The 27,026-nt window shown below is 34.8% G+C and overlaps 1 protein-coding gene across 1 annotated transcript in view; it reads right to left on the reverse strand.

Annotated features, from left to right (window-relative positions):
• Positions 1 to 27,026, reverse strand: part of ODAD2 (outer dynein arm docking complex subunit 2) — a 74,283-nt gene that overhangs the window by 15,970 nt on the left and 31,287 nt on the right. Inside the window, 4 exon segments of the mRNA XM_077781269.1 lie at positions 6,033 to 6,254; positions 6,840 to 7,028; positions 18,021 to 18,135; positions 26,162 to 26,404. Of these exon segments, the coding sequence (XP_077637395.1) occupies positions 6,033 to 6,254; positions 6,840 to 7,028; positions 18,021 to 18,135; positions 26,162 to 26,404 (769 nt within the window).

A 27,026-nucleotide genomic window follows, 5' to 3' on the forward strand; every position in this document is an offset into this window, starting at 1 on the left:
CTTTTCACAGACCTGAATAAACTTGTGTCTTTAGAATTCAAAAGTATTTACCACTTTCTCAGCCAGTAAACTCCTTCAGTTTTCTAATGAATCTTATCTCTGCCAAAGCTGCATCCTCTACTGTGGAAAGGCAATATTTTGTTTTAAGGCATTACAAGAAGAGTCATTGTGTTGGTCTCTGAATATCTTCCTTTCTAGAACAATAAAAAGCTTGAACACATTTTGTGGCTGCTTTTGGATTTTGAATTATTCTTTCAAAAATGAGAGCTAAGTAATTTGACATTTATAAAATATTTTGACAAAAAAAATTAACATCTGATTTAATCACCTGAAAAAAAAAATCATTTTATATCATAATGTTTAAATTCACTGGTGATTTTCCTCCTGTGCATGAATGTCAATGTTATAGCATGCAAAGGTTTAACCTGCGGGCAAAGGTTTAACCTGCGGATCCATCTCCAGAAAGACACAAAAATCAAAGTACAAAATTGGTCAAATATGAACTTTGAGGGCAATACTCAAACAGAGTAATGAAACAGGGCCAAACAGAGTAATGAAAATCTCTGATGTTCAAACAGAGCTTACACAGAAATAGGGAAGCTATTTTACCTGATTTAAGTATTCATACAAATATTACTGGAATGCTAAATTTTATTCTGAAGTATGTTGCAATTCAGTCCAAAAAGGAAGCTCAAAAATAAAAAAATTCAGGGCTGATACACAAATACAATTAAAGAATTAAAAAGACAGAAATTCCATCAGTGATCACACTTACCTAGTTAATCAAAAATACCACAATGAGACAAGCAATTTTTTTTTAATAAGACTGTATATGAGAACAGAAGTTATGTAGGGCTTGTCAGTTTACCAAGCAAAAGTATCATACATGTAATTGCATAAGATAAAGCTAGACAAACCTTAGGCTACAAATAAGGTGCAAATGTTTTTATGGGGAAGGTATTTAACTACTGGAACAAGTTATGATGTCTCTGGTGGATTTTCCATTGCTGGAATTTTTTAAGTAAAGAGTCAGTGTTTTTATAAAAGATATACTCTATTCCAAACAGAAAAAAAATGAAGCAATGTCTCTGGTTTGCATGAGCAAGGCTAGTCAGACTCGGGCATTAAAATGATCCCTCCAGTATTATAACATGTAGACCTACAACTGTCACGTGAGAACAGTGTCCAGTTTAGCAGATTACAATCTTATTTGGCCTTTTTAAATATTGGTGTATTACCTCTCTTACAGCCCTGCAACTTCCCCTGTACCACAAGCTTGTTGAAAATCAACATCCAGGAGGATATTAATTTAAATTCAGCTGTCTGAAAGCTAGCTGTTTAGTCTGAGCTAGTCACTTTGGTTCTTTCTACATTCAGTGGAGAAAATTAGGCACTTTCATGAATCTATTCCTTGCAGATATCTTGGGGATCTATTTTCAGCTAGGATAAGTCTGCAGGTGTCTCTCTCTTTCCATTGCCTACAGAAGGTGTCTTAGTTTAGACTACTTTAAACTCCATACCTAAAAGTGGCCAAAGTTAGATGAAAGGAATCCATCCTTGATACTCCAAAGATCTCTTTCAAAATCCTTGGATACAAGTTAGTTAGATCCACTAATTTAAAACATCTGGCATTATGAGTTCATACTCAAAGTGTGCTTCAGTTATGGCTGGGCAGATTGAGTTTCATCACCATCATAGCATATAAATTCAACTCATCTGTATTCTTCTAGGAAAAGAAAAATTAGTATTTTAATAGCTCTTTCTTATTGCACTATTATTCAGAATTCTGTCATTCCTATCTAATACTGAAATAGACTGTATGCTCATATTTAGAAGTTTTCCACTGCCTTGGATGGGATTCACCCCATTAAACATAGATACCTACAGCATAGATGTACAGCTCTGACCTTTGAACCTGCACTGTCATTACAGTCAAAGGAGACCAGAAAATATTGCCAATAGAAACCAAGGTGCCTTATCTTTGCATAAATGTCCAAATTAAAAGAGATGAAACAGTAAAAAAACTATTCTTCTTCCTTGACTATTATAAGAATTGGGATTACTATTTCAGTTTGGCATGTGCACAGTGTAAACATTTAAAGTTAAGATTAATTACTAATTTGATTAATTTTGTTCTTCCACAGCCTGACTTTGGCTGCTTATTTTCTCTTGTTCTTATTTTTTTCATTACTTTAATAATCTCCTCAGAGACTTCTCAGAGTCTCATTAGTGTCATAATAAAAGATTGGCCTCAACTCTGTAAGTGATTAAGCCATTCAAACTTTCTAGGCCTTTTTTACACAGAAATCATCATCATCTTCATCACCATCATTCACAAAACTAAATCCTTTATATCACTTACAAAGTCGGAAATTACCTTCTGCAATAGCAGACATTAACTTCCATCAGAGATTATCTTTCACTTTCCTTCATTTGCAAAGGAAGAATGACCAGGAATAATCAGCTACGTTTTTCATGTGTATATACTTAGAATTTTTTTAATACTTGAAGCCTTTTAGAAGGTATATTATGAGCAGTTGCATGGATGCCAGTCCTATGACACCCCCATCTTCACTAACTCACTTCAGAAACAATCCAAATCTACAGCTTGCCAAGATAACCAAGAAAAAGTGACTGTAGCACAGAGTAGCATTGTATTATCTTGACATAGTCTGTAAGCAAAATTATTTAAATACTTTTTGGCATCTTCTGATGATTTGACTTATTCCTTTAAAACATGTTTACACTCATCTTTTCACTACTAAAGTAACTGCACTTCCTTAGTCTCCCACTTCCTCCCCAGTCTTTTTACAATTTGTCTTACAAGGGCACCCCTTGTAACAAACCTGTACTTTAGCTCACAGTCAGACTTCTTTTTCATGAACGAGCTTGATTGTTCTAAGGTTTCAGCAGCAGGCAAATATAGATGGGCATCTTTGTTTCTCTGCGATAGTTTTAAGGGAAATGTTCTGCTGTTTCCATGAATGAAAATAGTGGTGATGACTTGGTGCTGCTTTCAGTTGCCTGTGAACTTTGCTATTTCTCTTCTCTTCTCTTCTCTTCTCTTCTCTTCTCTTCTCTTCTCTTCTCTTCTCTTCTCTTCTCTTCTCTTCTCTTCTCTTCTCTTCTCTTCTCTTCTCTTCTCTTCTCTTCTCTTCTCTTCCTCTTCTCTTTCTCTCTCTTCTCTTCATCACAAATTCCAAGTATAAAGAAGGTTGCCTGATATTCCTGCTTATCTCAGCTGTAAACTGTCAAACCCTCACTGGATTTCTCTTCTCCCTTGGTTTGTGGATGTCTGTCTCCAATCTTGAATTCAAACTGATACCTGTTCCTTACTCTGATGTCTATCAATTTCTCTTACTGTCTAGTGTCCCACATGTCATTACTGGATCTTTGAAAATGCAAATCTATTTTCCAGCACAGCCATGAATTTTTACTTGAGAAAGAGGAAATATGTTCTGGTGTTTGGTAGAAAGAATGCATTTATTCATCTGTCACAGGTCATAACCATTGTTCCATTCCTGGTCATAAGAACATTGATTGTGGAACTGAACATAAAAGAGTAACTTCATAAACTGCCTTTTTAAACTTCATCCAAAATCCCTGTTTGTCTCTTCAGAGTTTCACATGGCAGCTGGCATACACCAGTGACTTCCCAAGATTTTTATCATATAGAGTCACTTGACAAAATTGAATGTATTTTTGGTGTAGTTACAAATAGGTGAAAATATCTAACACTGTCTCTCTCACAACTGTTGTTTTGTGGTTGGCAAATAATGGTTGAAGCAGTAGCAAAATGTGAAAAGCAACAATCTGATTTGAATTATTTTCTGTTTATAATTTTATTACTGGTTTCCTGGACAAAAGCATGTATATACACATTGAATAGGGAATGGTCAGAAAGTCTAATGCTTTCAGAAAGTCTCTGACCAACTGTTAAAGCACTCAGCAACTGTGTCATTCACACTGGCTAAATGTTTCCCTGAAGCATCACACATTCTTTGTATGTGAACACAGCACATGAACATGTGCTGAAGAACACCTGGGACTAGGCATGTACTGCAACCTAGTTGCAGCTACAGAGGCTGTGACATTAATCCAACTGTACATGATCACTGAAACACCAGATAACTGGTAAAAGATGAAAAAAAAAAATCAAACAAATCCAAAGAAGTTTCCTAGAAAAAAATATGATTGGTCCTGGAATAACCTGTACATAACAACCTCTATATAAATACAAAGTATGCTTCCAGTCAACTATTCACTGGAGATGCCAGAAGAATGGAAACACCTGGGCATTCTGTCATTACTTCCAAGCACTGAGCAACGCTACTCAATGGCACAGACAGAGTGCCACAACTGCTGTCTCACCCGTGTTGGGCAGACCAACTGAACAGGCCAGGCAAAACTCAGCCTGGCAAGTCAGGCCTGTAGTGACTCTTGCATTTCTGCAATTAAATCTCCACCCACTCTCCTTGCCATCTGGGAATGCCTATCTAGCCTTTCTGAAACTCCAGTTATTGGTTATTGATGGCAATTCCAATAGTGCCAACAAGGGAATCAAGCTCTTAAGTGTTGGTGAATTGGTCATCTGTGCCTTGAGCTGTCATGGTGCATGTGTTGATTTGCTTCATGATCTGCTCAGCTCTGGCAACACAGAACAAAAGCACTTGGACTAGCACATCAGGAAAATCCAGAATATTGTGAAAAATAAAAAACATTACAAACTTGTTATATTTTTCTGTGCATCCCTATTTATCTGGAAGTACAAATTAATGCTTTTTATTAGTCCAAACACTTTAACTAGGACTGAAAAATAAAGGTGAACCTAGAGTGAGGTGGAATTACTCTAAAAGTGCATCCTCAGAATCAGTGTGCTGCAATTTATAAGACCTGAAATCTGTATAATAAAATGAAAGAAAACAGACGACAGGAGGTCAGAAAATGCATTGTGCCAATTGAACAGAGAGAGAAGCAAGACTAAAAAGTTAACAAATGCTAATGCTGCAGTACAGCATATATTCATTCCTCTGTGCTGTATAGACAATATAATGTGACTGTGACAGGAAGATGTTACTCTCCAGTGCTGAAAGGGTAGCTTAGATTTGAGTAAGTTCATATTGGACCTTAAACTGAATATTTGAGTATTTTTGTCCACTGGATCCTTTAAAGCCAACAGCTCACAGATAAACACATGATAAGTCAGGACCATTAACTGTGCCTGAGCTGAAACTGCTCACAATGAAGTACATGATCATAAATGCAGGCATAAATAAACATTAATAAATAACACTGCATTATAAGTCAACTCTTAATGTAAATACATTTACCTCAGCATCAAGTAAAACAAAAGGTCTGCATACAGTGAATCTTTATGGGAATTTATGAAAATTGAGAACTCCTATTGTCTCCATCACTAAAGCCATAATGTTCATCTCTCCTGTGCCAAAGGAGTAACTCTTCTGCCTTCAACTAGTGAGACAAAGCTTTGCTAAAAAAATATTTTTAAAGAAAATTTTGTTCTAAGATTTTTGCAGAATGTGATTATGCTTAACTCCTAAAATAAGAATTTTATAAGTAAATGCAGAATTCAAAACAGCTCCAGTTAAACTAAGCCTTTGTATTATTCTATCTTAATTTGTCCCCAAGTCTAGTTACACTCAATGTAGGTGGCTTACTGCCATATTAGGCAACCATCCATTAAGATAACACAACTTCTTTAGCAAATGTCACTTGAGAATGACAAAATGATGATGTCATGCCACTACCAGCCTAGGTCAGAGTCAAGTACTCTAAAGGTGAATGTCCACATTGTATTTCCATTCTCAAAACCCACCTAGCTGTAATACTTTTTGCATCAAAATCCTGTTTCCTAATTCACTAATTAACCAAATATTTTTAGGATAAAGTTTGGAAAATTTGACGTACACAGCAGTATACAAGAATTATTTCAAATTAAAAAACTCTTTTTTTGACCACACCAAACATCTTCAATAGTTTGAACCCCACATAAGAAAAAGCTTCCACCTCACCTTCACCACTCCATTTTCATGCATGATGACACAGTTGTTGGGATCCTCTGAAAGTTGATATAAAGCCAGAGCTGTAGCTCTATGAACTAATGGATCCTTTGACTTCAAGTAATGTGCTAAAGGAGCCACAGCCTTGGTCTCTCCAAAGGCAACTCTATTGTTGCCCCACATGCAACAGTGGGCAATGGCTTCTGCTAAGTGGCGTCTTAACTTGTTATTGTTCTGAAGAAGGTAAAAACATAACAAATTAAAGTCAGCACACAACAAAAAACTCATTGGAAAGCAGAGTTGTATTCCCACACAACTTTAAGGCATCCCAATTTAATTGCAGTACAATTAAAACTGGAGAGAGCTGTAAGGCATAGAGCTATTAAAGTCCCTTAATATTCTTTTTATAGCAAGTGCTGTGAATTTTTATATTATTTGAAATGTACTTTTAGACTGACTGGAAATTAGACAAGATAGCAATAAAATGTAAAATATAGCCCCATCAGTGAGATTCTTCTGCATGTTTGGATTAATTGTTTTCTCAACCCTTTGTGTTTTTTCATATAGCAGCTGCACCTCTCAAAAGCAATATTCTGCAACAGTAACTATTAAAATGAAGCTCATTTTCCAAACCAATTTTAGTAGCAGACACAGACTGTTTTGATGTCCAATATATGTCCTGTAGAGGAACGATACTACAGTTCTTCCTTGTAACTGCTGCAAAATCTACTGCTCTTGTCATAACCCTTCAGCTGGGCATAATGCAGTCTGACATAAGAAATTTCAATGCTTTTCATGATATCTTTAAATGTTACTTACTGTGTTTGCTAGCTTGGACAACAGAGGGACAACTCCATGATCTGTCATAACAGCTAAATTTTCTTGATCTTTAGCTATATTTGCAATGGCTGCACATACACTTGTTAAAACTTCTTTATCTTTTGATTTTAGTAAATTGACTATCAGTTCCAAGCCGCCAACAAGTGATCGAACCATTTCCCCAGAATTCTAAATGAGAATCAAAAGAAACATAGTTTTTAAATACTCAATCAGTATTTATATGCAAATGTTTAAAAAAGAGATTGCCTTGACATATTTATTCAAAACTACAGCTATTGCTGTGTTGCCTTCACCAAGAAATATGGCTATTTGGAACTTGGAGCTCTTTTGATTGACATATGAAAGTTAGACTGTTTTACACACCACCATACAAGCAGAAATTCAATGCCTAAATAAAGGTATCTATCATTTTTCATTCCGCAGGGTATAAACGTCTCCAGCTGTCACTTTACAAGGGTGCAAGTCTCACTTATCAGTCGTATCAGAGTGGCCAGATGGGTGCCTTGCACACCTCAGGGCATCTAACACAGCAACAGACACTTTAGGCTCTCAAAGTGTTTCCTGTTTCCTACATTTAGTCTGACAGCTAAGACAAAGGAATGACAATATTATTTTCTTGTATCAATGCCAATGAGTATTCAGGAATATTTAAGAGGGAAAGTTACACAAGTCATGACAGCAATTGTGGGAGAACCATGGTGCACCTCACAGTATGAAAAATCAAATGTGAATAAAGAATACAAAAACTACCCTGGAAAAAATGTCTAAGTTTGCCCATAAAAATGAAATAGAACCAGTGTGCCCAGATCTTGAATACAGTGGGCAGATCTGGTCAATTTTTCAAAAAGGTATCATAACAAAGACAACAAGAATAATCAGTGGTAAGGAACTGTTCTGTAGAAGGAATGACTAACCAACTAGAACACTCAAGGTAATAAAAGAAAAAGAAGGAGCAGTGTGATATAGATGTACAGAACCTTGAGTAGAGTGGTAAGGGCACACCAGTATCTCTCTTCTAGGAGAAGAACTGGGATCATCAGATGAAATTAGTAGGTGGCATGTTCAGAATCAAAGTTGTTTTTAAACAGTGTACAATTGAGAAGTTAGAAGTCCTTGAAGCAGGATTGTAATGGCTCTCAAAAAAATTTACATGTTAGGCAAATTCAAAGAAAAAAGAAAATCCATTAAGGGTTATTCAGTATGAAAGTACTCTCTCCGATTCAGAAATTTCCTGAGCACAGACTACTTAAAGTGATGTTATGGCAACACATCTGAAGGTGGCATTGGACAGTCTCGTGTCAAACTGTTATTACACTGGAACAAGAGTCAAGCGGTCAAGCAGCTGGCAGTAACTTCATAGGATAAATTTCAGCTTGTGCTCCTCAGTGATGATAAATGTGCAGGGATGGAAAGAAAGGTCTGCAAGTGGAATTGCTTTTATTTGTTTAGTTCAACAGGCCAATAGGAGAATTTTGAATAAAAACTACTAGTCACCCTCCTGAAACCCTCTGGACTTCATGTAAGTGCAAACATGGATTATATGAAATTTCCTAGGGCTAGGAAGTGATACTGAAGACCAAGCATGGTTTTGATTATATTCATTTCTTTTGGGGGGCTGATTTATGAATAGAATAGGGTCTAACTGTATTGTGTCAGCTTTGCTGAGTAAATCCATCAGATCATGGACTTGGTAAATGAAGATTTCATAAAGTGCTGCAGTTTCATCTTTTTTTAATTCTGGGTCTAAATGTCAAATAGAACTCTTAGCTGTGATGTTTCCTTCTCACAGAAAGCATGGGTAAGCTCATTGGGAAGGAACAATTTTTTGCCACGGGCAGAACAAATCTTGAGACTGGAAGGGAGAGCTTAAACCTAAACTTTGTATGGGTAAAAAAACAGAAGCCACAGCATGTGGAAAAAGGGCACTATCGAAGATAAACTTCATGCAGAGATCCTAAACACTCCCAAAATGAACACACAACACTTATAGAAATTGGGTTGGCCCTTATAGACATTAAAATAGAATCTAAATTCAGAAGAAGGACAATACAGGTTTGTGTCTCAGAAAAAAGCAGTTGAGAAAGAGAAGGAGGGGCAATGCTGTGCCTACTCTATTACCATGTGAGCTGCATGTAGAGGCAGGTGGGCTTACAGAGGGTTTCCCATGGATACAGCAGCATAAATGTTCCTCTATAATTGCTAGTGTATGCATATCACAATGTAATGCACCTACAGACAATCACCTGAATTAAAACACTGTTTGTCCATATCAGTCTTCACGTTTGTCTTGAAATTTTAAAATTTGACCCAAGGTGATATGTAATGGGTAACTGAGAAAGCATTGTACACAAAAATTTCTTACCTACATGTATTCAAGGGCTAGAAGATAAATTATGAGACATGGGAAGAGAAAAGAAAATGAAATGTTTTATACTTATTTCCAATCTTTGAAGGTCATTACAGCATTACCTTGTGTATAAATATTGCCTCAACAGATGAGAAAGGTTTATGTTCAACAGGTAAATGCTGCAGTACAAGGTCTAAGATTTGAAAGGGCCCTGAACATGATTCTGTGTTTCTGCATGGTTCAGATACCTACATATTCCTGCTTTTGAAAGATATTCCATGAAAAGATAAAATAGCCTTTATCACCTCTTAATGAACCAGTACCAACAGTTTATATTTTTCTACCTGTATTTCTACCTGTGTTTTCTTTCCAGGTGATTATAACCCTATTTGTTGAATTTCTCCTCTGACAAGCTTATACTTTCCACATTCTGTAATGGAGTACATCCCACTAAAGTCATGGAATAACATATAAACAATTCAGCAGTAAGAAAAAGAAAAGAGTTTCAATAATCATCTGTGAAACCAAGTAAACACAAGGACAGAGCTTTCTACCAGTGATGAAAAGCAGAGGGAAACTGCAGAAACCACATGTCAGGGAAGTTTCCCAAATGTGATTGTGGGTGTAGTCTGGTGGTCTGTGCAAGACAAAGAGAAAAGCAAAACAGCAAGAAATTTGAAGAACAATGAGCGGAAAGAAGGACCAAAATGTTATGTAACAGATTTGTACATAAATGGACCATTATGTTATGTACAAGATTTCTCTTTTTTTTTTTTTTTTGAGAAATTTAAACAAGAAACACAATTTTTTTGTATCATTTAAGCAAAACCACCCACTTGCTTTGTGCAATATATTTCTAGGTTTCTTTTCTTAAACTGAAATATGTGTATTTATTATATTCAATTGCCATACCTCAATATTTCAAAAATAATTTATATGAAGTTGTGGCTGTGATTTCAGAGGCCACAACATAGTGTAAAGTAACTTATGTGATTTTAGTTTTCAAATTCTCTCAGGCATTTTCATTTATACTGCTTTTATTAACGTAAGAGAAAAAAGAATATAAAACATGTCTTTGGAAATACTTCTTTACTTTCTGTTTCAATGACAAAAAATGCAATCTTTAAATTTCACCTTCTAAATTAAGTGATAAACAACTTACTTTGTCAGACAACCCAAAGGGTTTGTAATTTCCAGTTATAGGTGTATGTTTAGCTTTCATATTTATCTGTACTATATTTTATCCATGTGTCCCACTTCCTTACCAATTGTAACAAAATCTTATTTCTTGGTTGTCCTAACAAGGCTATTCAGGTAGAATTAGGTAGGGGGGAAAATGTTAAGAATAAAGCCTAAGAAACTGTCTTTATAGAGAAAAACATTGATAAAATCATAGAGAAAATCACTGATAAAATGACAAGCAATACACCAGATAATTTTATGGTATATATCTGCCTGCACATGGTAACGATAAGATGAATGCATCTGTTTTAACAATATTTCCTGAGCTGAACAAAGAGACCAAACACAAGACATCTAAAGAAGTCATAAAAATGTTAAAAAGAAACTGAAAGAGGGAAGAAGGTGTTACTGTATTAACAGGAGATATCTTCATTTTACATCTTCATCATATTATACTTTTTAATGCAACATTTAACCTGAGATGATGCATGAAAAAACATGGATTGTTCAATTATGTTTCAAGTGGCTAAAGATGAAAGGAAGAGATAACAGAATCTTTCATGACTTCATATGACTTTCATATGACCACAACTTCTAAGTAGTGGAAAGCAAAGCTTTTATCCTCAGAAAGTATGAGAAATACTATTTTCAAATTGCATTCAAGGGAAGAGTTTGCAATCTCAAGCAGTAAAAACACACCTACCTGGCATAGATGCTGAGGCCAGAAAAATGACCTGCTGTGTTAATAAAAGCCTTATCCCCCTACTCTTGTTACATACTTGTATCTTGCTGGCCTGCCTGACTATTAACAAGATTCAGTTAACTTTTCCTTTTCACTTACTTCTATATTGGCTTCAGCCAAGTGCAAAAATACTGTGAGACAGACCAGCTTTGCAGTTTTTCTAATCAAGAGCAGAAACTATTATGGTATTTGCAGGACTTGATTTTTGTGGTATTTATACAAGGAGAAAATTTGGGGATTTTTGTGTTTTCTCACTGTCATATTCTATGATTTTTATATTTATTTTCAGTAAGTAAATAAAGTTCATCAGTCTTAAGTTGTTGACATGCAGGTCTTGTAGAAGAACTACTGGCTTCTTTCATAACATAATTCCTTTCTTATTTCTTCCAAAGTGAAAACTGTTTTATCTATTTGTAAGATTTAAAGCTAAATGCGTTATTACAAAAATATATTGTGTTTATCTTTAAAATACACTCCACTTGAAAGATAAAATTTCTCCACTAAAGACAAGTAATATTTCACTCTCAGAACATATAAAAAGCATATGGAGTCAAAGCTAATATGACAAATTGAAACATTTTTGCCCAAAAAAATAATGGTATTGCTGGGCAAACAAACTTTAGTTATCAGGAGTCACCTTTAAACTACGTTTTCTGTAATGAAGGAAGCTTTTCCTTTTCACTTGCTATTCCCAGCTGAATAACTTCTCATTCTAGTGCACAAACCAATTTAAAGTTCAAAATAAAGAAAATGAAAGTAGTTTCTGTATTACAGCTGCTTAGTGAAAAGAGAAAACAAAATTTATATAAGGAAGTTTCTATTCATTGTTCTTATTAAATAACTCAATGGTAATCTTGATCAAATTACTTTATATTTTAAGGCTAATTTTATTCCTATAACTGTCCTATAAGCCTCCATAACTGTCTATACAGTTATAGAGGTTTCCACTGTTGCAGAACAGATGAAGAAGAATTTGTAAGATGAAATTACTTCCCTACCTACATCTCACAATTTTTCTTCTGTGAGAAAATGCAATGTGTTTGGAAAACAACAGCAGACAATGAACATGGATTTTCCTGTCCTCTTTACCTTGAAGAAGCAACTAAAGCCAAAGCAACAGAGCAGAGTTGCTTTGACATGGTTCCAATGCTACTCTATAGGCTGTAAGAGTAGAATTCCTCTTCAGAATTTCCTCTCTCTCTTCAGGGATTTGCTCATTGCACGCTTGGCAACTGTATTGTTCCTGACAGATTCAAGAACCCAAAGTGAAGTCAATTATCCAAGCATACAGACCAAGAAGGCATGAAATGCAGGTTCTCTAAAAATGTCAGGGGGAAAATGTCTACCTAGTCACTAATGCAACTTTTAGTAGTTATGTCTATTGTTTTCCTTATTTTTCAGTCTGGCAGGCTATACCTGAAGTTCAGTCCTTGGTAATTGCCAAAACACTTCTGTTTTTTTTTTTCCACATAAGCAGTGAAACAATGAATATCTAAGTTCATTGATGCCACAGTTGTTTCAATTATTTTAGATTATTTTGAGGAGCATTTAATAATGGATGTATGAGAAACAAATAACACTGAATAATTGGAAAATAGCATTATTTCAAATGTTTTTGGACTGAATTGAATTCAAACATGTCTAAGCAAACTTCTTATAATCATTAATATGTTTATGAGATAGTCATCACTAATATGGAATTTAATGTTGTAGAAGTGCAGACAGCAATATTAGAATGTTCTGAGGATGGTCTATCTACTAACAATCAATGCAGTGACAACACAAACTAAGAAGTTGCTAAAACTGTCATTGTTTGTCTTTGCATGTCTAGCATAATTCCAGAAATAGAGTGGGATATAAGAAGGCAATCATATAATGTTGTACCACTCATCATTACAGACCACTGAGAATGTGAATGAGCAGCATGAAGTATAAAATATGTCTTAGTTCAGTCAAAAGTTTCATCACTTGATAAAATGATTGCTTGATATCTTCTGGAATCTATTACATAGCAAATGAAACAATGATCTCCATGCTCCTTTCTTGCTTTAAGAGCTTTGGAGATCCCAGTGGCAAGTGAGAGAGTAAAGACAGGAAAAGAATGACATGGGCAAAAAGGAAAAACAAAGAAGGGAGGAAAAAAAATTAGAGGAGGCTGGGGTTTAAACCTTTTCTAGATTTTCAAAATCCAATTAGTGAATCAGATTTAAAAGCAAAGAAGCTACACAATAAACTGTTGACCAGCATGTGTAGCTGTTAATAAACCAAGCTTCAAGAAAAGCTGGTCAAATATTTTCCAGTGGAACAATATTCCATCAGAAAATGCTAATGGAATGGAATCAAAACCTTCCATAAGAATACAATGACTTCTTGAAAAGTTTTGACAGAAACCAGGCAGAAAGTCAGGCTAAATAACCAACATGTCTCTTCATCTTTTCTCTTGTCAGCCAGATGGCTGATGAGTAGCCTGCCAGGCTCCTTGGCTTCTAGTTTTCATAGAATCCTTGACTTCTTGCCTGATGGGCTGCCAAACAGCTGGAAATCCAGGTCTCCAGGAGCTCCTAAGCTTTTTGGCTTCTTGTGGTCTCCAAGCTCTCAGGCAGCTGCTTTGCATGGAACTTAGGGCCCAAGTCTCCTGTGTGAGGGAGATACAGACTACACCCTTTGCTTCCCAGCTTCCACATTGTGTGTTTTACAAAAATTAGACTCCTATATTTGCAGACATTAAAGACCTCAGGGCAATTTATGTCAGTCCATTTAGGATCTTCAACATATCTGTAGGAGGCCCAAATAACTCCTGAGAGTCAGTTCCCTAAACAAGGCAGCCAGTGTCAAGAGTCATTGGATGAGCTGGTTCTATATGTACCCTGCAAGCACAGCAGTCACTTATGGATTCACAAAGCCAGGTCTGGATTCCTGGGCTTCCTAAACCTCTGAGGACCCTTGTTCTCTGAAAGGCTTCATAGGCAATCAAAAATTCCTTTTTGTGTCTTTTAAGGTATGCTTTTGATGCTAGGTTAATAAAAACATGCTTAAAAATTTGGAAGATCTAAATCCAGATACCAGGGAGTAAAAACTGCATAAAATGAGAGCAAATACAAAGAAGTAGGTATGACAGATGTAAAATATTCTAATGTCTGGGGAAAACAAATAGAAAAATGGAAAGACAGCAGTAAGAACACTAATTCTGAACCAAGGTTTCCATGTAAAATTGCAAGAAGCACAGCAAGGTAAACAAAGAAACTGGGAAATGCTGTACATATACAAGCAAGGAATTTTGACATTTAAGGCTTAACCCAAGAATGGTACAAAAACAAAAATGTATTGGTAGTACTTAACTAAAATATTTAAAATGTAAAACAAAGGAACAACAGTGTGCAGTATGAAGCACAATTATCTTTGTACTCTATAGTTTTAAATTAGTAAAATGTGCAATCAAAGCATCTTAATGTATTTAAAACAGCAAATGGTTTTACTATTTTTTAAATATGAGAAGAATTTTCAACTTCAACTATGTTTCTTTGTTATTCTTAGAAAATAAATGCTCTCTGTGGTTTTATACATATGGTTATGTTAAACTTTCCATAACAAGGAAAATCTATGTAAGAATAGGTCAACAGCAACATATTTTCAACCCATAGGTTAACTCTAGGTTGGTTGGCTGCAAAACTCACTCCCTCATTATATAATACTGCTGCAGGACTGAACACTAATTGACCTTCACACATAACAATTTTGTGCCCCTTCCCTCTTAAACCTGGTTTAGTTTTGGGGTTTTTTGTGTCAGCAGGGGCATTCTCTTTCCCCTTACAAAATAAATACACAGACAACTTTAGATCTTTCATCACACTCATGATAGTCTCCTGTAGAACTGAAACCACAATATATCAGAAAAAAGTAAGAAGTCATTCCACAAGTAAATTTTAAGAAAACATAGTAACTTTGTCTCTTGTCTTTCAAACCCCCAGTCTCTGAATCTTTACTTAAATTATTTTGACAGACAAAACACAGCACTGTAACAGCTACTGAAAAATTAACTCTACCCTAGCTGAAACCAGGGGAACTATATACATAGATGGTTTAATAGAGTTCTTTGAGAAAGCCTCACAGTTGTAGCTATAACAAGGCTAAAATGAAAGCTGAAATTTTATCTGCAGGCATATGGGATAGAAAAGCACAATGCCTGATATTGCCATTTGCATTTTAATGTTTGCACCCAAAACTCTACTAAATATGAGGACAGAAAATAACCTTTAGGACTTTTTTCCCTTTTCTTTTTTTTTTCTTTTAATTTATTTAAAGATTCTAGTAGAAAGTTCCTCTGTGAGGAAACAGGAATTTTCATACAGACTCAAGCTGGCAGTGCTCCTCTTATTGGCACAATGCATTTGGGTGATTTTTATAATAACCCAAATTATATCTTTGTAGAATTTCTTCAAATGTTTATGCTTGAGCTGATGTATGTTGGGAGAACATTACAAGTACTGTTTTTCAAAGAAGCATCATAACCAAATATTGCTGTTCCAACATCAACAGAGTTGAGTAGACTTCTCTTACTCATTTTTCATAATCATTTGTATTTCTTGGACAGTGCACTTACACTTTGCTACTAGCAATGTGCCTGCAGTAGTAGATTTTCCTTTTGGAAGTAAGGAACTAATTAATAAGAATCTGCTTCTATTAAGATAATTCATTTAATTCCTTTGTAACAAACAATATCACTTAGCTACACCATACTGATAAGATTCTATTCTATGGGAAGTACTCTTAAACAGATTATGGTGAAAGTAAGCATGAAAAAGAAACATGCAATCACATACTACAAAATAACTGCCCTATCAGAATGTTTGACTAGCTTCTATGGTTTTTAAAATACAGAAAATAACCTTTAAGTTGGTAGTAAAATGAAAATATCTGCACAGAAAAATGGATGCTGCATTACATTGTTATAAAAATTTGTTTATGATACTACTAACAAATTCAATTTCATCTGTGAACCTTCACAACACAGAAGAAAACCATTATAGCTTCTACAAAAGAAGACAAAAAGAAAACAGACTCCATTCTCACAGCTATTTGAAACACAGTTTGCAGTCCCAAGTACAGGCTTAGAAAGGCCAGAACACACATAACCCTTTGAAGTCATGTTCTTATTACTGCTTTTGAATCAAGCACTGCATATAACCAAACTGTTTCTTTTAAGATCATGTAAATTGTTGAATAATATTAACATTGAACAAAAAAACCCCCAAATTCTCTTCAGATAGAAATAGTTTTTACACTTCCTCAGTGTGGCTGTAGTTGCTGCTTTATACATATTTCTTTCTATTCAGCATCAGCGGAAAGGGTATTATTGGTAGGCTTGTTTCAGTGAGCCACTTGGCCTCAGTGTCACACAAAGAACTCTTTGTGGGATCACAGATTAGCATTAGGGCAGGCAGCCAAGAGAGATGAAAGGAGAATAGCTACACTAAGGGTGTACATAGCTTGCACTCATCAAACACCCCAGGGAAAAAATGAAGAAAAAAAATCCATGTAATGCATAATTTCAGTACTTGTCTTCTACTCCCTTAGTTTCTGAAAAAGTGCTTTTAGTGGAAGTTCTAGCAATGTGCAGCTCTACTGCAGCACTTCAAGCTGCATAGTCTTACACACAGGAAGTATTACCTCAGTACTGAGATCAAGTACTATTTTAACATTCAGTTACAGCAATATTGTTCAAGAGAGAGGCAGTTACATTTGTATCTTTACAGAGGAGAGATGTTTAGACTGCACCATTAGGCACCAAAAAACTTTACTGCACTAGAGTGTCCATTTAGAAAAAAAAGGGTGAAAAGATAATTCAGAATAACCAGCATGTGTGAAAAATGACAAGCAAGCTTCCATTGTGGAAATGGATGCCAAGAAATAAAAAATGCTTGAGTTATAAAAAACAACCCCAAATTTTCTCACTATATATCCATATGTCACTATATCTATATATCTGTATCATTGAATCATCTACATAAATTCACAGCAGCCATACAGTGCTCAATCCCAAACAGGAAACTGCCTGCAAAGGATGCCACAGATATCTTGCACTTTGAAGGAATTGATATTTTTTACATGGTCAGGATTTCCAATTCTGTGTAGAAGAATATATATGTCTGGTATAGTAGAGAAAAGATGCAAATATTGCATTAAATATAGAAGTAAATCAGAAATGAAAGCTAGTAGTGTACAAAGATTAAGGTATAAAGTTAGTACTCTAGGAAACTTCTAATGGGAAAGAAAATCTTGCCCATTTATTTTATCATTTGTCAGTGCTAAGAATTCAGAGAGATGACTTGCAGTTTATCCTCACTATTTTATCTCTATTTGGAAACTGACATGAAATAAATGAATAGCTCCGTTTTCTGTACATAACTGACCACTATTCACAAATGACACTTTTTGTTGGCAGTCTGAGCAGAAAACCTGAAGATTACATTGGCATCGAGTCTAAAATATACTCTAAAACCAAATTATGGTCCCTTGAGAACACAGCTGAAGTAGACCACAGTGGAGAACAACTACAACTACCCATGCTATTCATACACTGTGAGTAGATTTCTGTTTTAAGCACTGTCAGATTTTCATCATGCTTTATTTGGGAACAGTAAGCTTAGGTGCTGATAAGTTACTAAAATATATTTGTAAATACAGAATACAATGTAAAGGCAAAACAGATTATATAATGGGTGCTAGATGGAGGACTATCCACTTTTGAAAAGTAAATACATATGATTTTTAAGCAGTTAACAAAATAAAATAGAGTGTAAGTAGCAAACAGCAAAGTATTGCTGGAAATTATCCAAATATAAAAAATTATATGAGTATATACATAACAAAACTGTTAACTATCTCTTACCTTAGCATTTTCAACACAAGGACAAAGAGCCCAAGCTGCACTTGCTTGAACATCTGGGTTAGGATTTTTCAACAATGACCATAGCAAGCGGACTCCATCTAGACTGTCAATTATCCTATTGCACAAAAAGATCAAAAAAGGGAACATTAATTATGGAGTATACAATATTGAATCTCAAATTATATCAGTTTGTTTGGAACACTGCTTTAAGAAACACTGGCATGATTCTGACATACTCTTTTGCTTTACACAAGTGCTTGTGTTTTATTGTCAGCTAATCACCATCAACATACTCAACAAACAGTGCCCATTATAACAGATGGGTGCCAATAACTGATGTAAAGACAGAATGTTTTCTAACTAAATCTCATTAATGTTGTTTGTTTTTTTCTAGCACTGTCATTCAGAGTGCTTATAGAAGATAAAGTAAGTTACACTATAACCAGAACTCATAAATGTGAAAACAAGCATGTGATTTTTAATGATCTACATGCAAAGTGAAATCTGAGTTTGAGCATACTGGCTTCTTTCATATAGTAACAAATACTTTCCAAAACAAATATTTACGCCCAAAACTATGCACTTAACTTTTTATTCAGTCTATGCTTAATGTATTTACCTTGCTCTATGACATATTTTTAAAAACTATGTTTCTAATCAAGAATTTGAAATTAAAATGCACTACAGAGCATCCTTTGTTGGACATGAATAACGTGTAACTTGTTTCTCATATGTTCCTTCCAAACAAGACCAACATTGAACATTATGTTATAACTATTAAAACATATTAAAAATCAAAGTATCTTCAAACTAACTGAGAAATGAATTATCATCAGAATCATCCTACACCCTTGGTGTTATGTTTACATATCGATCAGGCTTGGGGATCATAACTTCACATTAGGTTCCAGTGAAAAACCTAAATGGAAAGGAAAGTCAGACAAAACTTACTAGCCTTTACCAACATGCCTTTTTTCAAAAAACTGTGTTAAACTCAAAGCAGATGAGCTGAAGTTGAAGAAATGCAAGCACACCTTCATTGTCTAACCTCAGATGTAAAAAATTCCATTGCATATCATGTGTTTCTATCTTTAATTATAAATGCAAGAGAACCCAAAACACATTTTTAAGAGAGCTTAAAAACAGCAGATAAAGCATCTCATTTGTGTTCATTACATATGCTTTGCCAGGAAATTTTAAAACTAACTATAAAATGAACTTTGTATGTAATTCTATCATCATTTGAAGCAGAAAAAATAAATAAGGACATGAAGTCTGTCTAAAATAAACAAGAACTTTATTCATAACATTTTTATGCAAACTGTTTAAACAACTACGTTTTTCAAAATAATACTTTTTGAACAAAGCTATGGTTAGGCTAAAAAACCCTAAGTTTTTTAAGATCTGCCAGTTTCAGTATAGCTTATTTTACTCACTCAGCTCCAAATCCATTGCAAGAAAATCATCAAAGGACAAATTCAGAAGTATTAACACAACAAAATAAAACAATAGGAGTACAAACTACACAATTACAGATATATGTTGACATAGTAATGATGACTTAAGTTAAAACTTCAAAACAAACTTTTAAGTCCCTCCAAACCTCAAACACTTTTAAGCAACTTTAACATTAGTCTTCTGTCATTTCAGAAAGTACAAGGAATTTTTTCCTATATTGGAATTAATTAAAAAGAACCCATGAATCTTTCCTCCAGTCAAGCAGAGTACTGATCATTTACCAACATGAGGTACTTCCTCCCAAGAGGGGCTAAATATAAATGACCCAGCTCCAACAAGTATATAAAAATCAACAGATAGAAGCCAAACACTGAGCTCAGATTTTTCCGCAACACTTTGAAAAACAACCTCTAGGCTGATACATCTTTCCTTCCTATTTTTTTTAAAGCTTCCTTTTCTACTGGAAGCTTACTTTCATTTTCTTTTCAGTTTTCTTGTTTTCAGTATTTCAAGGTAAACTAGCCTCTCTCTATCATTAATTTGCTGAGGAAGAGTTTTGCCTTCTGCTTAAAGACTGGAAAGACCAGTTGTCTTAGATCAACAGAACCCAGTTCAGACTATGTAAAGTATAGATCTCTGACTATTCAACATGCATAAAATTAAAGTAGGAAACAGCAGAAACAAAACAATAAAACCTCCAAATCACATTATTCATCACTGATTACTTGCAGTTAAAGTAGATTAATACAAATAAAAATACATTCTTCTAAATACAGGAATGATGCTCTTAAATATTCACTCTGGAAGAATTGTAATTGTGTAATCACCATACAAGAACAAACCTTATTTTCATCTCCCTGAGAACACATATTTGCCAATCTAGAAAGCTGCTAAACTGCTAAAAAGTTCAATGTTTTTATCTTCTTATGGTTTCACTACACAATCCAGCAGATGAAGAAAATGGGTGCTGAATGAGTGCATTTGCCTTTACAGCAAAGGGAACACTAAAATAAATGGTCCTGAAAAATGTTTCCTCTATAAAAGTGCTTAGACATTAACTTCCTTCCTATGTAAAAACTCCTTTTTGAAGCTGACAAAAAACACACATTCAGTTTTCTTTACAAAAACAATGAATGGGAGAGGAAAATAGACCTGTAATGTTGAAAATGCTAACTTTGATGGCATAATGCTAAACAATATATTATGATGTGGTTTTTTATATAGCTTTTGTATCTACTTTTCTTCCCACAATGTATTATAGTATTACTAGCAGGATGAAGTGATAAAGCTTCTTAACACAATAAATACAAGCAAATGTAACATAAAATTTACTTGTATTCATCCATAATTAGCACATTATTCATTTTGTGGCTTCAGTCACTTCAATAACTTATTTTACAATAATCTGTTGATATTCTGTTGATAAAATTAAACTACACTAAAATCTAGACCAATAACCACTCATGGAACTGTTAAAAGACACGTTTTTTAATAAAAATGAAAAACATTTTCTTTGAAAGTGAAATGGACTCTCATAGAATCTGTAATAAAACAATGTTTAGTTAATATAAAATCTTGATATTTAATACTTTAATAATCAAATATTTAAATGCTTTATGGAATAGTTGATCTGCTTTTCTATGTATGTATGTTTCTATGTATGTATGTAATGTATTTAATGTACAGGACACTATTAATAGCCAAAATCTTAACAGGCATGAAACTCACTCACAGTAGAAATGTAAACTCTATTATAAGCCACTTGGTCCTTTGTAGCGAGCGCTGCTGCTCCAGGACGGTTTGGGTGAATGGAGACAAGAGACCTCTGGAGTTTGCTCTTGGGTTACAAGGTTTATTGGGGATGCAGAAAGGTCCTGCCTCGAGCTGCCAGAGCAGCACGTGGCGAGGCTTGAGAGGATGGGGGAGGGGAGAGACAAAAGGATGCTCTAGGAGAGGGGAAGTTCCAAGAGGAGGGGAAGTTCCAAGAGAATGTCCAGCCCCTCGGAGACCCCTTATTAGGGGGCTTCAAGGAGGGCTGGAACAAGGCTCGGGCCAATGGGGTTACAGGCACTTGATGTTTTAGGGGAGGGATACAGGTGTGAGGTGAACCATACATTTTAGGGGCTGAGATGGAACAGTCCACTTGACCCCTGGACCCATCTGTAGGCAGGGGCATTGTCCGGCTAGCAGGGAGGACTGTTTTTATCTTGGCTGTATTATTTATGAATAATTATATTTATCTATCTTCTCCAACAGTCCTTCACTGTAATTACATAACAATACATGCATATGTGGAGTTCAAAAGCAAGAGCCCAGGTTCTGAACTGTTGTGCCTGTATTCCTTAGTATAGCCAAGGCATCTCACAATAGAACTGTTCCACTTCTAATTCAAAGCTCTCTGTCACAGACTGATCTTGTTTGATCACTGATATAATTTAGAATAGATATGATTTAGAATTTTAATTTATAATAAATGATTATATAATACAGTGATTATATACTATAGTAATTATAAGGATATAATTTAGAATATTATTCTTCTCCTCACAATAACCAAAAGACATTGTAATGGCAGTTAGAACTGGCTGAAGAGGCACTCCTGTCATGTGCTCCTGTGCTGGCCAGACATGATCAGAAGAGAGGTGAAGGGATATTTTCAGCTGGCATCATCACTCCTACCAAAAGGCAGCTGCAAGGTGTAGGACCAAAACATCTTCCTGCTTCCAACACAGAAGATACGTATGGTGTACAAAGAATAGGTCTTACAGGTAAATAATTTTAATGCAATCAAACCCATTCAGAGATTACTGCAATTTTTAGGTTACAGTGAATTGGTATTTGCTATTTGACCAGTGCAGATTGGTCAACTTAAGATAACTTCTTAAAATTACTTCTGTTCTGTGTTCACAGGCAAAAGGTGCCTAATGAAGACTTTTCACATTATTTAAGTATCTCATTATCATTTCTATCATTGAACATTATGAGCAAGATGTAGCTTACAATTCTAGAAATTTACTTTGCTTTTTAAAGTATATCTGAAATTAGCAAAACTGTTAATCTGAAATAGTACCTCTCTTTCAAGTTAAACTTAATACTGAGTATTTCCAGTAGAAATGTCAACATGAATTACTTAAACACACATGCGTACACACTGCCTAGACATCTGTTTGTCATATCTATCATTTTTCTCTGCTAAAATGTTACTTACCAGAACTTTGAGAATTTCAGTTTAATTGCCTGCCAATTTAGACCACAAATACAAATGTAAATAAACAAAGTTATACTGACTCTGTATTGTGCTCGCTGGTAAGATTACAGGGTTTAGTTCTGTCAGAATGTAATCTCGTCTTTTTTGAAACCACAATTTAGCATTTTTCTTAAAACTTTCACTGGTTGCTGCTGACTGCTTTGATAAATAGTATTATATACCAATGACTCAAACTCCATCTGCTTGGCTAAAATAATTGTACATTATAGTTTATAAGATTCTAAGCTCTCAGTTTTGAATGCCAGCAATGCAGTCTATGGATTTTCAAATGGAAATGACAAATGAAAATCTCATAGTTAAAGAATAAGCACTAGTCCTTTGTTTTTAGTTAAAGAAAGTAACATATAAAAAGTTCCTCAAAAGGTAAATATACATCAAAAAATAAACAGCAACATCTCTGTCAGTGGTGGTACAGCAGACCAAGTTTGAAGAACAGAGAAGTCAACTCATTTTTGGCTGTGAGAGAAGCTGGCTGCTGTTTTTTATTTTAAATAGCTCAATAGAGTCAGTAAGAATCACGTACTTCCTTCAAGTTGACCTGAAGTAAAGGTTTGGTGCAGAAAAGTAACACTAGTGTACCTTCCTTCAGTAGTTGTAAGAGCCATAGGAAACTAGGAAACATGGCAGAAATAAAATATGTAAAAGACATATAGAAGATGTAGATTCACCTCTGCCTATCTATTAGTCTCTCTTTGTCAGAGTAAGCTTCTTCCATGGAACATAAGATAACTGCACAGTATTTCCCTCAGAATTTAACTGCACTGCTTCATAGAATATTCGCAGGTTTTGTAGTCCATAATGATGTTTTATTTCTTATATTAATCACAACCTCTTCCTTATATATCTGAATCATTTACAGAAATTAGGCAAGCTCCACTCTTGGTCTGTATGGTCTTCACATACCTACTATTTCAGGGATAAACACATTCAAAGTAGAAGACTTGTAAACTGAATATTTAGTCTCTAAGGCACACTTTGTTAAACACACTTGCAGCTAATGGAAATGTAAGAATATATCTGAAAATTCTCAACTCTTGAGGGCTTAAATTTTTCTACATATGAAAGTCAATGATAGCAGAATCCAGCAAAATCCATCATAATTTTAAAAGTTCCTATAATGCCAAATGAAAAAAAAATTACACTGTAAAGGGAGCCAGTCTGCACCACATGACAAAAAGCCCCCAAGTCTCAAGACCTGCCAGCCACATTTGATAGGAAAAAGGCAGTAGAGAAGAACTGATTACCTAGAACCTGCTAAACCATTCTGAGAAATAAGTGATTATGAAATAAGAAATGTAATAGAGATCCAGCTAATGATTCTGAAAGAGCATGAACACCTAAGCATCAACCTGCTGCAACAGAAAATTCTCATCACCTGTATATACTTACAGGATACAAGCGGCTTTGCTTTGCTTCTTTCTAGAAGGTAAACTTGGCACATTTCCACCCCCTTGTTAAGATGTGTCTTTTTTATTAAGAACTTCAAAAAATATTTACAGAAAGAGACTGACCTCCACAGTAGTTTCTAACAAGGCTATTTATTGTTTTAGGCCCCAGTTTTGTAAACAGAAAAGAGTCATGCTACAGACTCTGTGCATGTGTGTATTTTATGTCTTTGGTGACTTGTTCTCCCCCAAAAGGAGAGCACTTTTGGATGAGAGATACAATTTCAACTTCCGCTGTACTGGTCTGAGAGAAGGAGAAGGGAGAGGAAAGGGCATACTTTTTTTTCTTTTTCTGGGTTTTTTTTTGAGAGAGAAGTGGGGGTCAGTGGTGGGAGGGGAGGTTGCTTGTAAGTGCCCTGTGAGAGGCAGAGCACTCAATCAAGGAATTAAGTTAGAAATATGAGCAGTTACACTGCTGTCAATGTTTTAACTAAGCATTATTTTTTAAAATTTCAATGAATTTATTCATACTTGGATGAATCATGCTTTGGTGAAAATAGAGTAGCATTATCTCTTCTAGTACTACAAGGATAGCTAGTACAATACATCAGCTACATGGCACAGTCATGCTAATAATTTTTGTGTAACTTTTTTTATAGTATCAAAAAGTATAGTCACACTTATTTAAGATCTCAGTTGCTAATGCTTTGAAATATTTTTAGAAACACTTCTAAAGTTGAGAACTTCAACATAAAACTTTTTTATATGAACCAAATTAAGTATTTGATTCCTTTGTTCACTCTTTACAAACTCTATAATACAGTTTTTATCCCAAACCTGTACTTTCTCCTTCTCAAAGAGAAGACAGACTTTGTTCTATCACAATTTTCAGCAGCAACTTGCATATTTTTTATGCTTATACTGAACACATTCCAGTATGAAGCTGTCCATACTGGATACTACAAGTGACAGTTCTGAGTACTGGAGTATGTCTGAGGTTTTATAAATATCAGTTTATGATTATTGGCATTTAAGTTTCTCAGTATTTGCAATGCTAATTCTCTTACATTAATATATTATGCTAAAGGTGGTTTTTTAGTGAGAAATTTCATTAAAATGATTTCATTTATTTATACTTTGATGCTACATGGCTAACTGCTCATACAACCCATGTTTACGGTTGTGTACCATCCAGCCTTTTGCCACTGGGTGACAGCCAAAGCATGAAAACAAAAGTCTTATTCAGGAAAAGAATTCCCTGCACTGCTATATGAATATCAAGTGAATTATGCAAATCAGAACAGGAGGACCTTAATAAAACTCTCTTTCTGACCTCCTTTATGTATAAGGAAATATGCTGAGAATCTTGAAGTAAATAACCTTGTAAGAAAACAGTAAGTGCAGCAAATGCCGACCTCAACATTTAACTGAAACACTTCATCCTAAAACTCAATGATCTTTGTAATTTGTACAAATCTACATCACAAAATCGAAGACTGTCTTTTCGTTTGATTTTGCAAAGGAAGAGGGGAGAAAAGGGTCCAAAATTGTCTGAGTTCATAAAAGGAATGATGGAGAGGGACAACAGAGATATACAATACAAGTAATTACTACCAAAAAATTAAATTTATTTTCATGACAGTAAGCGTGCACGTTTCCTTTTAGAATAAAAATAGCCTAGATTAGAGAAAGTTAATGACTTAACAGAAACAAAGAGAGAGGACAAAACATGGACCTATCATGTAGCAGTTTAAAATGGTGGTTTGTAACTTTGAATTTCAACTTAAACAAAAATAAATTTACTAAATGTTTATTAGATTTTTCTCAAAATGCAAAACCTTTACATTCCATGTATTTCCTTAATTTTTTTATCTATAGCAAATTTGCAGTAGGATGTAAGTAACCCACAGAGTTCTGTAAAGAACAAGAAGCAAAAAATATTTTAAATCAGATTAGAACTGACTATATTTGCACCAGAATAACTGAAATGTTTTTCAATATTTAAAATGCTGTGAATATTAATAACTTACAGCATATTTTCAGGGTCCATTGCACAACCTCCCACTGCTTTGTTGACATTCACAAGCAGGGCCTGATTAGTTGCAGTCAGTAACTCCACTATAGGTGCAATTCCACCACATCTGCGGATGGTGCCTCGATTTTCTTCCTCTTGGCAACATTCTCCCAGTGCTCCAATGACATTTATAAGGACCTCTTCAGGCTGATTAGTAAGCAGTGTTACCAAAGTTTCTACGGTTTTATATTCCTGAAATCTAAAAAACAGCAATAAATCCAAAGTTGGTATTTTCAGTAGATTACCAATATAAACTTAATTTTATAATTAAAGTATTATTATAATTGAAGTACAAGTTTTAATTTCTGTATGTAAATAATATTGCTGAAGAAATCCCAATACAGGTAAGCCACTCTAATCAATTATTCTAAGCCTATTTCTTACTCTACCTTCTAGCTAAGAACCTCCTGAGTAGTTGGAGGTTTTATTTAAACTTGACATGCAGATGCAACACCTACAAACAGCTGAAAACAAACCAGAAGACTGACAACTAATGTGCTATCCTTACTTCCAGCACTTTTCCCTGCTATGTTAACAATAGCTAGAGTAGTATTGTACCAGACCCTCCTCCACCTCTCTGAACCAAAGGATGGCCCTTACTTTTCACTACATATGAACCTTTAGAGAGTTTACCCTAAGCAGTTCTATATTTAGTTCAGTTCTAGTATTTTCTTGAGGTCAGAACCACAGTTCTGCACTTCCTGAAGTCAGAACCACAGAACCATAGTTCTAATACATTTCCATAGCACAATGTTAGATTCCAACTTGTAATTAAGAAGTATGTTAACAGAAATTTGACTTGACTCTTATATTAGTAGTTT

The sequence above is a fragment of the Lonchura striata genome, chromosome 1, assembly GCF_046129695.1.
Source record: "Lonchura striata isolate bLonStr1 chromosome 1, bLonStr1.mat, whole genome shotgun sequence".
In the NCBI taxonomy this organism is placed as follows: Eukaryota; Metazoa; Chordata; class Aves; order Passeriformes; family Estrildidae; genus Lonchura; species Lonchura striata.